Source organism: Mastacembelus armatus, chromosome 23, assembly GCF_900324485.2.
Source record: "Mastacembelus armatus chromosome 23, fMasArm1.2, whole genome shotgun sequence".
Taxonomy (NCBI): Eukaryota; Metazoa; Chordata; class Actinopteri; order Synbranchiformes; family Mastacembelidae; genus Mastacembelus; species Mastacembelus armatus.
The window spans coordinates 4,153,924-4,166,697 of NC_046655.1; the positions used below are offsets into that span (position 1 = coordinate 4,153,924).

Genomic DNA, 12,774 nt, shown 5'->3' on the forward strand with positions numbered 1-12,774 from the left:
GGCTGATTACATGGGGTGCACTACATGCAGACAACAGACTCCAATTCTGTTTAAAAAGGGACTTACATGGTGATGCAATTCTACTTTTACTGAACAGCTGGCATATACACAACATCCTAAGCAATATATCATATACCCAGGGAAGTGGCAAAGCCAGATTTTACCTCCACTCTATAGGACAAATCTGTCAATCTGCTTGTTAGCAAGGAGGCTGGGAAGGAGATTAGGCTCTATCAGTGGTGGCCAACACTGCTGGAGGGCAGGTCAAATTACAGATGGGCCAAAAGCACACCGTCTCCAAAGACTTCAGATGTTATCTGTGATAACAAGTTTGCTTTGCCCATCGTGTTTCATTAAAGGTCTCTTATTATGCTGTATAAAAAGCAGGAAGGGAGTCGACAAAGCCCTGTCTATCTCCATAACCAGTTGTCACCTGAGCAGTAACTTGTGCGAGGAAGAGGAGAGGTGGTGTTGGTAGGGAGAGGGTGAAAAAAAAAAAAAAAAAAAACAATTGCCAGACAGATCAAAGGTCGCTTCAACCAGATGTTAAAGATGAGCAGGAGAATCTATCAGCATGGACAGGAAGCAGAGCAGATCAACACGCATGATGGCAACAGTAATAATCCCACGAACAGGTGTGAAAATTAACACATGCCAAGCAGAAAAAGGTAGTGAATCGTGCCCCTGGTGAAATACACTTCAACGTTTTTTGAACAAACTGTGATATCTTGTGTTGTGTTTTAATTAAATGACAAAGTCAAGTGTGAATTGCCAGCGGTTATATCTTTTAAAAAAAAAAAAAAAAAATTCAGACATTTTGACACTGCACTTGTTAACCACATGGTCTGGCACGATTAGCTTCAAATATTTTAATTTTAAACTGATGTTGATAGATACAGTGGCCTCCAAATAATTATCAGTGACTAATATTTTTGGTGCACCAAACGTTTTCCGGTAGGCATCTATTTATTTGATATGAAAGGAGATTTCCAACACAATTACATTTGACATTTTCATCACAAAATGAATTCAGTAAGTTTGAAATATCAAGAGTTGCACCTCGTTTTATGTTTGGGAAAAAATACAGTAAGCCCATTTCACAACTCTATATAATGTTTAATGTCAATAAAAAGTTGGGTCAGAAAGTAGAGACAGCTGGGTAACACATGGTTAACTAACCTGCCACACAGCAGAGAGTTAATATTCAAGTAAGACATTCAAATATTGACTAAAATGAGTAAACCTGTGAATGTGATTGCACCTGCTTCTCTGCACTTCAAACAGTTAAGCTGACTGATGAAGAGTGTGGCCATTAATCATTCTGCTATATAAGAAGCAGCATGTTCAACTCTGAAAAAGACAGATTACTTAGCAATGGGTGATTCAGCAGAAAGAGGTACAGTTAGAAGCCTTTGTCTTTTATTGTTTTAATATTACAGACAGGCAAAAACTGACCCTGGCAGCAGAACTAAAAGCCTAACTTCTTCATAATACAGTACAGGTCAAAAGGTGAAATCTGAAATAACTTGACATAACACCACCATGTGCGCTCATTGGTTAAAAATGTCAAGCACCGTCTGAACGATATTACTCATCACAAAGAATGCCAACATGACAAGGTACCTAAACTGTTAAACAAAAGGCATGGTCCCTAGTGATTTCTTCCATTATACGTTCTTAGCCATGTGTACAAAACTCATTTGGATAAAAGAAATACATGCCTTGGACACAGAAGCTTCAAGAGAGTGAGCCTGATTTCCTCCCAGTGGGGATGCAGTGGAGAGGGCAAAGAAAGGTTAAACCAGGCTGTCACCTGACTGGGCTTCTGTGTACAATACGCTGCAGTCTGGAAAAGAAGTCCAAGACTGTGGCGACATCAGAGATCTTATTTCAAAGCACATTTCATTTATCCTCAACTCACTGTGTGCATCTAGAGGAGCTGCAAGGCACTTGCCACTGAAATAAAAAAGGAAAATCAGGAGTTGTGTTGAGAGCTTAGTGGGAAAACTACTTCCAAAACCATATGAAACTACTAATGGAGGAAGAGAACCTTGGAGATGTGAAACAGTATTGACAGAGAATTATCCAAATCAGTGCAGCCACTAGAAAACTAGAAGCAGCCTTTAGTAAGTCAAACTCAATCCAGTGGAATAGAGTGCGAAGTACACAGATGTAGAACATAAATATATGTCAAATTACGGAAGTGTAAAGGGTTCTCTTGCTATAGCAGAGTCCCAGGAAAAGGTTTGGGTGCTCTACTGTAATCCTCCAATACAACCATGGCTATTCAATGACTTTCTGAAACCTTTTAAAATTTTCTCTAACTTTGTCGTGGTCCGTGGAAGCCTAACTTATTTAACAACTGCCCTTCATATCCGCAGTTCTGTTGAGAATCATCTTACTCTCTCAGTGATCAATAATTCTCCCAGTCTCACAGCTGAACACCTCTCATTTAAATGTATTTCTTTTGCTCCAGTCCTTTTAATGAAGCGAACCGAAAACAGAGCGCATTTCAACTATGCCCTTAGTGTGTCAGTGTGATTTGATGCCAGTGCTTTGATCCTGAGAATGAATCCATCCGCCCCCGAAGTTAAAATAAAATCAGTGCCACTGGTAGGACTGATGTCAGAGTGGCGCTTCAACAAGTTAAAATAAAATAAAAAAAACGTTGAGGGGGGGAAAAAAAAAAAAAGTTTTTGGCAGGCGTCGCTCACTTATTACCAAGTGACATTCAAATATCAAATAGACGGCAAAGCGAGCTGGCACTGAAGTTCAGCGCTGCTTATTACTCTGCTCTGAGTGGGAAGTGCTGACCAGAGAGAGCCACATCATGATAAACCTATTCATTCAGACAGGAAAACTTGGTCAACAGAGCATCATGTCTAAAATAAAATCCCTACAGCAAAAGTGTGCTTCACTCCTACCTACCAATCGCATATTTTAAAAATTCTTAAAAAGGCATCAGGAATCTGTGTTAACATCTTGGCGTTAGGCTTGGTAAAAGGCACAAATACCAAAAACTGAGCCAAATGATCTTTTAATTAAATGTTAGTAGATACTTTCATGCCTAATCATCACCTATAAAATTCATAAATTATTTGAGTTATCAGCACATTCACATAAAAGTCTTAAAAAATTAAACACAGGCTAAAAATGTCTGGGCAGCCAGCGGTTCCAGATGGTCATTCAACTGGATCATCAAGATTAACACCTGATATGAGCAAACATACACCTAGCTTAAATGTCCTTGAGTCCGAACCTGATCCACATATTCACATGTAACTGACTGCGACCTCTAACCTCCCCAGGATGACAGCAAAAATCAAAACCTCCCCCTACAGTGATAACTATTATTACATTATTCCCCTACTTTTTCATGACCAAACTGGAATGAAAAGTGGGGGGGGGGGCAGCAAACTTTTCTGTTACACTGTCAGCAAAAGGCAACATGGGGGAGGCAAGGACAGTCTCTATTATCAGCCTTAGCTGAGGCAAGACCAGTCTAGCTGCCTGCTGCCTCTGACATCCACTACACTGAGCTGCCTTAGATAAACTTTACAAAGTAGCTCCAACGGCTGTTACGACACAAGTGTGATATTCAGCATGTTTGTCGGCTTGGCTGTCAGGTCTCCTTTTGCTCAGCCGCCTTCCCAAAATATTTTCAAAAGGTAACAATTACAATGAGTTAGATGTTCTGAGAAATGCAGGTGAATGTTTCAAGGAAGAAAATAAATATTCTTCTTTAAAAAACAAAAAACAAAAACAAAACAAAAAAAAAAAGTCATGATGTTAATGGTTCCACATAATTTTCTGCTTCATCTTGTCACATGCAAAAAAGGTATTAGCCTACTGGTATTTATAAACCACTTAACAAAATGATAATAGACATACTAGTTGGCCTGATTGTGTCCCAGAAAAAAAATAGAAACCAAACAAATTGGATCATCTGACCGTTTTCTGTGACATTTACTCTTTAAAAATTAACCCTGTTAGACAAATACATTTCTGAATGTTGTGTTTCATGGAACCTATAACCAAACACCTTTACACTCTTGGTACTTTCACCAAACCAGCAGACCTAAACCACTGGCATGACAGTTGTATGAGCTCCCATGCAGCCCATTACACCAAGTTCTCTCATCTAGTGCTTAAGATAAAATACTTCATAGAGTATTCCATCATTTACACTAAACAGGTTTTTAAAAAAAGTGTGTGTAGCCATTATGGTATTCAGGGACAACTCATCTAAGTTCATTAGCACTTCATTGCAAGCCCACATGTACCTGAGCTGCCTGTCTCTGCAGCCAACATTATTGGTTATCTCTGATATTTAGAAGAGCTACAAGTTTCATCTGCTGTGCTCAGATAGTCAAACCGACTGGCCACATTCACAACTCACACAAAAAATGTGCCTCTGTTTATTGTAATCAACCAGTGACCTGCAGTTGCCTGTAAAACATCCTTGAAAGTCTACAAGCGTTCCTCCGCTACAGGTGTAATCCCATGCACACAGTTGCTACTGATGGGAACCATCGTTGCATGAGGTGGGGAGAGGGGAGAAGAAAAAGAAGCACAGAGATAGCAGCAATACCAAAACCACAAATACTAGCCGCTGGGAGAGCTGCACTGACACCAGACTCCCATCACTGGCAGCTGACTGTGTTAAGACTTGGAAGCTGCATGCAATACATGTTACAGCAACTACATCTGCTAAAAGATTGGACTGAAACTCCTGTGGCTACAGTTTTCAGAGACAAATCAATGTCATTAGCTTATGGTTTACAAACAAACAACATGCTCCTTAAGTTTGTGCACCAACACTATGTTCCAAAGTTAAGCACACACAATTCCTTCATAAAAGACAGATCAGCGTATTCTCTTGTGATGTGGAAGAGATAACAGAGTACATATTATCTGCCATGCCATGGTAAATCCACATAACATTTACGTATCTTTGCCTGCCACAACATTGTAGTAGTGCAGCTTCCAGGCAGAGGGGAGCGGAGGGGCTCAGATCCTGCTGACTGCATTTTAACATTTGTAAACACTTCCCACATGCTACCTGAGAGGATGAAGGCTGCATGGCCGTGCTACTTACCGAAGGTAGTACTGTTTTAAAGCAAATGCAGCGTTGGAACAACTCCTTGGAAAGTTAAACTCTTCTCCAAGTTCAATCCACTGGTTTTTGTCAGAGACCTGGAGGGAGGAAATGAGTTCGTTAGAAGATAAAACACCGGCTACAACAAAAAGAGCGGTTACACTGTAGCCATCTGTTCTGCTACAGGTTTCCCCCAATGAGGCAAGATCAGACTTACTAATCGATAACTTTCTCAAAGTGCTGAAAATAACTACAAATACTGAACGAGGTTAAAGTGATAGATAAGACGTTTGGTACAACAGCATTTACCTAGTGACTAATGAGTTTGTTAATCGCACATATTTACATTTGACACCTGAGTAAGTACAACTGTCTGACTCCCTTTAGGATACTATCATTACTGTTGAGGCTAGTTAGCTCCATAGCTAACAAGCTAACTTGACGTCTCCATTTTGTTATTAAAACATAATGAGGCCAGACTCCAAGTGTCTCCGTCTAAAAACAAACCGTGTAGCTTGCGGCGACCCGTTTGGTTGTGGAGTAGCTTTTTGGTACCGTTTACTGTATTCACTACATGGGCCTGTGAGGCCTACATTTTGAGATCAGCCATGAAGCCGAAGAAAGATGGCTATGGCGAGAAAGAAAAATCATGCTTCCCCCTGGTTGAAAACTACCGGTAAAAGCCCGGGCGAAACACGATGTGCTAAGCGGTGTTTTCCGAGGCCGGGCTCCGTGCCGATAATCGATGTTAAACGTGCCCGCTAATTTTGAGTCGCTCCAACTGCACTCTGACTCCGAGCGGTTGGACTCTCAATTCAAACCACACAACAACACAAGCCACCACATTGCATAGAGATACATGGCAAACTAGCACAAGGCCAACACCGACCCACTAACGTCTTTCTAAGGGGTTACACTTGTCCCGGGTTACCCACACGGAGTTGTAGAGTGGTCCACCGAGGAGTCCACAGACGGCAGCGTGTGGAGAAAATCTACTTTTAGTTCCCACTCACCTTAGCAAATCCACCTAAAGAGACGACTCTGATATAGAGAGCATTCAGATCCAGCTCTTTCCCACCCACGATAGGAATCTTCTTGAAAGGCGATCTGATGGGATAACACAAGGAATAAAGGCACACATGTCTAAATAACAGCCCTGGTTAAGTCCCAGTCACATGCAATTAAAATTTAAAGTTATATTTCTTGGAAATAAAGACGCCCCAATCTCACCCTCTGCTTTGGTGAAATTGCCGCAGCTCGTCCAGGAAAGCCTGTCCTTTCCTTCGCTGATCTAGTAGATTTTTCCCCGTCGAATTTGCCATTGTTTTTGCATGCAAAAACGGTTAAAGCCCACTTCAGTCGCTTCTTAAGACACCAAGGATCCCATACTCCGCCGGCGCTCAGTCATTCGCGAAGCTGAGTGTTTAAAAAGTTAAAGAAATTGCTGATAGCAAGAAGAGCGGCAGCTCGCTAATAAAGACTGATGCACACAGAAAGCCAACCCGATTCAACCCCGGACTAAGTTCCAACGAACAGTCACAAATACGAGCGATTTACCGACAGATTAGAAACGCCATGGCAGAAGGTGTTGAATTAATGCTTTTGGTCGCGGTTGTATTCGTCTGGAGTGGTTTGACAGTGTGGTACGGACGCAGCTCCGAGGCTATCGCACACACTGTAGAGCGGCAGAGGGATCCAGTTCTCAGACAAAAAGATGTGAAGGCCGCGGAGGCCGGCCTGCCATGGGTGCAGCGCCCTCTGCGGCCACAGGCGGCACTGCACCCTGTAGAGCGGAGCGGGTGCTGGAACAATAGAGACTGTTTTCTTTTTTAGGGACCGTCTGACAACTTGTGTCTCTGGTAGGAAACCGGGTCAGGAGGTACTTGGAAATGTCCCGTGAGGGGGAGGGGATAACACTAATTAACGTAGTTCCCTTGTTATCCCAAATGAGCATGTAATGGAGGGCAACCCTACATTTTATTAGTAAAATCCTGTTTTCCAGGCTGTTATAAACTTTCAGCAGATTTGTAGCTGCTATTAAAACCAGTGTCTTGCTTCAGTGATACTAGTTAAGTGAAGATGGAATTTTCAAAAAATATATATAGATATATTCACAGGTATATTTTAAAATAGTATGTATCCACAAGACTTACAAAACTACTGCATACGTTTTTTAAATTCACTAGTCTACTCTATCAGTAACCTACTTATGTGAATACAAGTTATTGTTTACTGGCACCCATGTGCTTTTCCATGTCTGAAAACTAATGTAGTAAAGTGTTTACCACTGCACCAAATATATTTTGACATCCATGGCTATATATTTTCTAAAAAATAACATTCTCACATTGCCTAATCACTGACATATTTGTCAAAAATGTATCTTGTGACATTTTATAGAATATTTTGTCACATGAGATTAGCTAGCCCAGAATTACAATATTGTCATACTGCAATTAGAATGGTGAAGCTTAATTAAAATTAAATCTAATAATTGTATATGTTCACATTCCTATTTTGGCTTGTGAGGGCACAAAGTTGGTGATTTGGATGGATACTATGCTTTAATACATTCAAAATCCAGAATTTAATCTCTTTCCTAAAGCATTTATATAAAGTACTAGTTGACAAAGGTTTTGATGCTTTTAACATATGGTCCCTACAAGTTATAAACACTGTGGTAAGCTGCCCCCATCCCTTGCTGACCACTTCAAAACGACTTCTATCTTACAGGAGTGGTTGAAAATTACTCCTGATCCCTTTTCCCTGTAACTGCCAAGCGGATATCTTCTTGATGGGGTTACATTCAACCATTACACGTACCCCTTTGCTCAATGAAAAACCTGTCACAAAATGGCGGAGACGTACGTTAGCAGACCCCATTTTGAGGAATTGACATTAGACAGCGGAAAAGTGTTTGTCCTTGCGTGTGGTTTTCGAAATAGCACTGTTTTTGCAAACAAACTGCGGCACACCGGAGTTCACCTCACGCCTGTTTGGACTCCCCACCCGTCAACCGAATTCTGGGCTAGCTAACGAGCCATCTCGCTCTAGCTAGCCTGTTAGCTTAGCAATTGTTAGCTAAATGAGCGAAATTACAATGAAATTATTCCGAACTGTTCATGCTAATTTAATTATCTAGCTAGCGGAGACGTTAACTATTATTTGGTATCACCAGTCACCAACTACTAACCTGTTAAGTAGTAGTTTGAACGCTAGCTAGCTGTACCGGTGGGTTAACTACATTAACGCTAGTCCTTTTTAAGATCGCTAATGTCGCTAACGTTAGCTAGCTAACGTTACCTGCCGACAGAAGTAATTCATAAGGTTTAGATGTGTCACAATTTAACTGCATGTAGCCTCATAAACAGCAGATTAAACAGCAAAAACACCAGGTACACATACGTTGCTCTGACATGTTTAGCTACCTGTTAAAATGCTATTGTAGCTAACGGGCTAAGTAGCCACCGTATGCGCGTACATTCGGTTTGCATTTATATTTGCTTAGCTTTAGTGTCGACATAATCCATGATATTGGTCATTTTAAGACTTCTAGTTACTAAACCGAGTTAATCAGTGTGTGTTTTATCAGTCTGATGCCTCTGCCGATTTAATTTGGGTAACGTTACTGAATGCAGTGCAGCAGTTGGCTAAAGAAGGTGAAGCCTGTCTGTATTTGTAGACCAGAGACGGTCAACTCAAATATCCTAAGAGTCAAACAAAAAATAACCATTTCTTCTGTTTACTTAAAACAATGTAGTGAAACCTATTCGTAGTTGCCTCTCCATTACTGTGGCGAAAACTGACAACTGTGCTATTACCGCTACTCAAAATGACTGTATAACCCCAGTCGCGTTTTAGATTGAGTAACATTGGAATAAATTAATAGAATTGATGTTGAAAAATAGTTGGAGCTGTAGTATGAAAATGGCTTACTTATTCTGTTGCATATGGGCATTTCCCAGAGGCATTCAGCTGGATGGACTATTAAATAATTTTGTCGCTGTACAGTTTGCGTCAAAAAGGCAATGGAGCATGTCCTCAGGATGAATATTTACATTATTATATGTAGCACCAATACTCATAATAATACTCATCAAGTAGCTATTCAAATGTACAGTAGGTTTGAAATCACCAAATAGATTCCTAATTTATTTTTAATTAATACGTTCATTCTTAAAAGTCCACATATGCCATTAGTTTGTCAGTCGTTGTCACGTGCTTAAAATTTGTAGGAAAAAAGCAGGGGTTAACTTTTCTATTCTTAGCATCTCTGCAGCCACCCCTTTAAGCTGCATTTAAGAAGTGATGATTGGTGTGCATTGACTGTGATTGTGTGCTAGAAGGCTGCACGGTCGGCTATACCATCACACTGAGGTCCTCATCTGATGTGACAGCCAGGCCTCTCACGGCATATGGTGCAAAGGCGAACAGCGAGCCCAAGCTGCCTCCGAGCACCCAGACAAAAGGGCCCAGCGGGACGCTAAGTGTATGCAACGTCCTTACAACTCCCTTCTCCCTGTCGCTTCCACGCCTGCGGCTGGTGTGTCTGAAGCAATGGGAGGTGTCGGGCTATTTGGTGGGAAATGGCTCCATCTTCTGGCAGACAGGCGTTATGTCTAAGGGATGGGACGGATCTACCTCGTTGCGTCAGGAACATATTGTACTCGGAGGGGATCAGTTGAGAGATTTTAAAGTGGATACAGTCACAGTTGGGGCAAAATGCATGCTGGGAGATTAGGGGAGGGTGCCGAGGTTTGTATATACACTTAATGCCGCATGAGCCGCGGCTGTCTATTCCCGCGATACTTCACCGCGGCCGCCTTGTTCAAACGGTAATGTCGCGCCTCATGTATGTATAAAGGCAAGAGGATTACCCATAATTAAAATAATCATACTACACTGAATCTACACCCTAGAGTCTTCAGTTTGTCTTGTAACAAATGTTAGACCTGTTTTATAGTTTTATGCTTATGTTAAATACACTGTTGTCAGACTAAACAGCTCTTTTAAAATGGCATTTCTAGTGAAATATTCAGACTTTGCTCATTTGCATTAATTCATGTATACAATAAGTAAAATACACTTTGCTATTGCTGCGCATTAAATCTGTTCTCAGTCTGGGGCCCAAACAATCACACAAATATATATATTAACTGCAGATTTAATGTCACACATTATTACCAATCCTGTGCTGTGATTGTGACCTTTATCTGATATGAAATTTTTATATCCTCTCATGTTGACTGTTTCTGTGTTTTGTCATCACTGTAATGTATAACTTTTCTTGCATAGTGAATTTACTGGAACCCAGGCTCAAGATCATTGCTGTCGTTTGGAATAAGGTTGTCAGTTATCAGTGGTAATAAAAAAGACAAGGGAATGAGCTTTGACCTTCTGTCACAAGTACATACAAAAGTGGTATGTTGTAATCAGATATTTGTTTATTCACATCTCATCCTAAATTGCCTACTATGAGTTCATAAAGTAGACAGTCGATTTAGTACCATTGAAATTTTGATTGTAAATGACTGAAGGAGGATCAAGAATATAAAACTAGATAAAATAGCATTAAATTCCATAAAAGCAGCAGTGTAAGTCCATTTGGATGGCCAAAGCAAGTCAGAGTTAAATAAGACACTTTAAATGTGGATTATTGTTTACCTATAGTCACTATAACCATGTACATATTAGGATGAATTCATGGCGTTATTGTTTAGATTGAATAAAATAATTATTGTTTTCAACAATAATTTAAATGAAGTAGGCTGCATTTTAAAAATGCTCGTGTTTGTCCATTGTCATCACTAGGTGGCACTTTTGTTTCATGGTTGGTAGTTTAGACAAGTGAATGGTGCATTTGCTGGTACTTGTACTTGAACTGCATCTTGTTGGTTAGTTAGTATGCAAATTATTTGTACTCCAGTACATAATCACATTAATGCATTGAATATTATAATTAAACAATAAATTTGCAAGGTTACTGCTCATTCCTCACTTGAAATTTTAGGAGAAAACAAAATGTTTTTCAACGAATTAACATGTATGTAGCACATATTTGTTTTTATTTCCCCTTTGTTTATTTCACTGTGGAACAAATGACTGCCAACACCACTTTTAAGTGCATTTACCATCCATGATTGCCTGTTTTGTCATTTTTGTAATTATATAAAGAATGCTATAGGCTACTTTGATAATCAAAAATGCAGTAATTTTAACCTTTTTTTTTAGTATAAATACACTTCAGATATAAATCACAGTATTAATCAATGGTATGTAAGTGGGACAGCAGGGTAAACACATGGGTAATATCCTACCCATTATTAACAGCTGCAGCAGTATTTCCATACTTTGACTCCTCTGTGAAAAAAAACTCTTTCATTATGTTTTGTTTATTCTTCATACTGCAATGAAGGCGATTGATGATATGAGTATGCACTGCCAGTTTTGATTCTGCAGTGTTCTAATGTTCATTTTGTCCTTGAAATCCAATAAGACCTTTTTAGAAAAACATTTTTACTATAACAAGAAGCACAAATGTATTACCAACGACATTACCCATGGCTGTGTTCCAGTCAAGGGCAGTGAACACATTGATGTTAAATTCATGACATAAAACAAATACTTTCATATCATTTTGTTTGCTCCTTGTGCCAAAAAGAATGGCAGAATCAAGGGCACAATAAAACTGGCACATTCAGTGGTTGGTAATGCTGTGAATTAAAATTGATTCAGTACTGTCTGAACTGATCTACTGCTGCAGCCAATTTGCTTGGGGACACTTGATTAGTGATGTTTCAGTGGAAGGTTATTATAAAGGAACAAGACTTTTAACAAGTTTCCTACTCCTAATTCAATGTTACCTTACAGTGACTGCTTTTTGTAATTAAAAAACAAATAATTACAATAACACTGACATGCATGTGGCATAAGCCTGAAAAACAGCTGTCTGATGACAACCTATAGCTTACAACAGGAGTCCTATTAAAGTCTGAGTGACCCTTGGCCAATGGTAGTCAGAATAAATGCTCCCTTCTGAAATTTAAACACCACTTTATTCAAAAGGAGACTGGCATTGTATTAAATTCATCTTATTGACACATATGCCCCCCCCCCTTAATGAGTTTTATTTTCTACAAATGCCTGAGCTTGTCTCTAATGGCACACTGATTCAGAAGTGACTGGGAGAGGGAAATGAGACTTCAAATTGCTTTTATATCAGTTTTTGGCTTGCTAAATGCTGTTTTGGTTTGGTTTTTACCTAGTAACATCTCTTGTTAAAATACTGCCATTTTTCTGAAATACTTTTGCTGGTTAGTAGTTTATCAGGTGACTGATTTTGTAGAGGCTGAAGCCTGTGTTTCTAGGAGAAAACCTGCAGTTTGGTGAACTCTGGTAGGCAAGGCAAATGTTTAATCTGCACAGTAATCCAATGTTGGAACACAAACCAAAAAAAATATTGTGTTACATTCTACACAAACAAGTCATGTGTGTTTTCTAGTCAATAATGGAGGAATATCCAGTTTCAAGGAGTTTAAGACGGTCAGCTGGTGGGGTGGCACGCTCAGCAGCTGGGAGACTGGCTGTTTCCTCAAGAATTTATAACAAAAAGAGCTGTAATAGAGGCTGCCATGGTTTCATCACAATGGTGAGGGTGCGGCTGAAATTTAACACGA

At 39.8% G+C, this 12,774-nt stretch overlaps 1 protein-coding gene across 3 annotated transcripts in view; it reads right to left on the reverse strand.

Moving 5' to 3' along the window:
- The window catches only part of arid2 (AT-rich interactive domain 2), a 30,135-nt gene extending 21,082 nt beyond the window's left edge, over positions 1-9,053 (reverse strand). The window contains exons 1-4 of one of the 3 annotated variants that reach the window (XM_026326549.1): positions 9,035-9,053; positions 6,329-6,514; positions 6,112-6,205; positions 5,099-5,196 (exon numbers count right to left, since the gene is read on the reverse strand). In XM_026326549.1, coding sequence (XP_026182334.1) covers positions 5,099-5,196; positions 6,112-6,205; positions 6,329-6,420 — 284 coding nt within the window. In that variant the 5' untranslated portion in view covers positions 6,421-6,514; positions 9,035-9,053. Of the gene's footprint in view, positions 1-5,098; positions 5,197-6,111; positions 6,206-6,328; positions 7,244-9,034 lie in introns of those variants that run through there. The other 2 variants (XM_026326548.1, XM_026326547.2) reach the window with 2 other exon arrangements.
- Between the last annotated feature and the right edge of the window lie 3,721 nt (positions 9,054-12,774).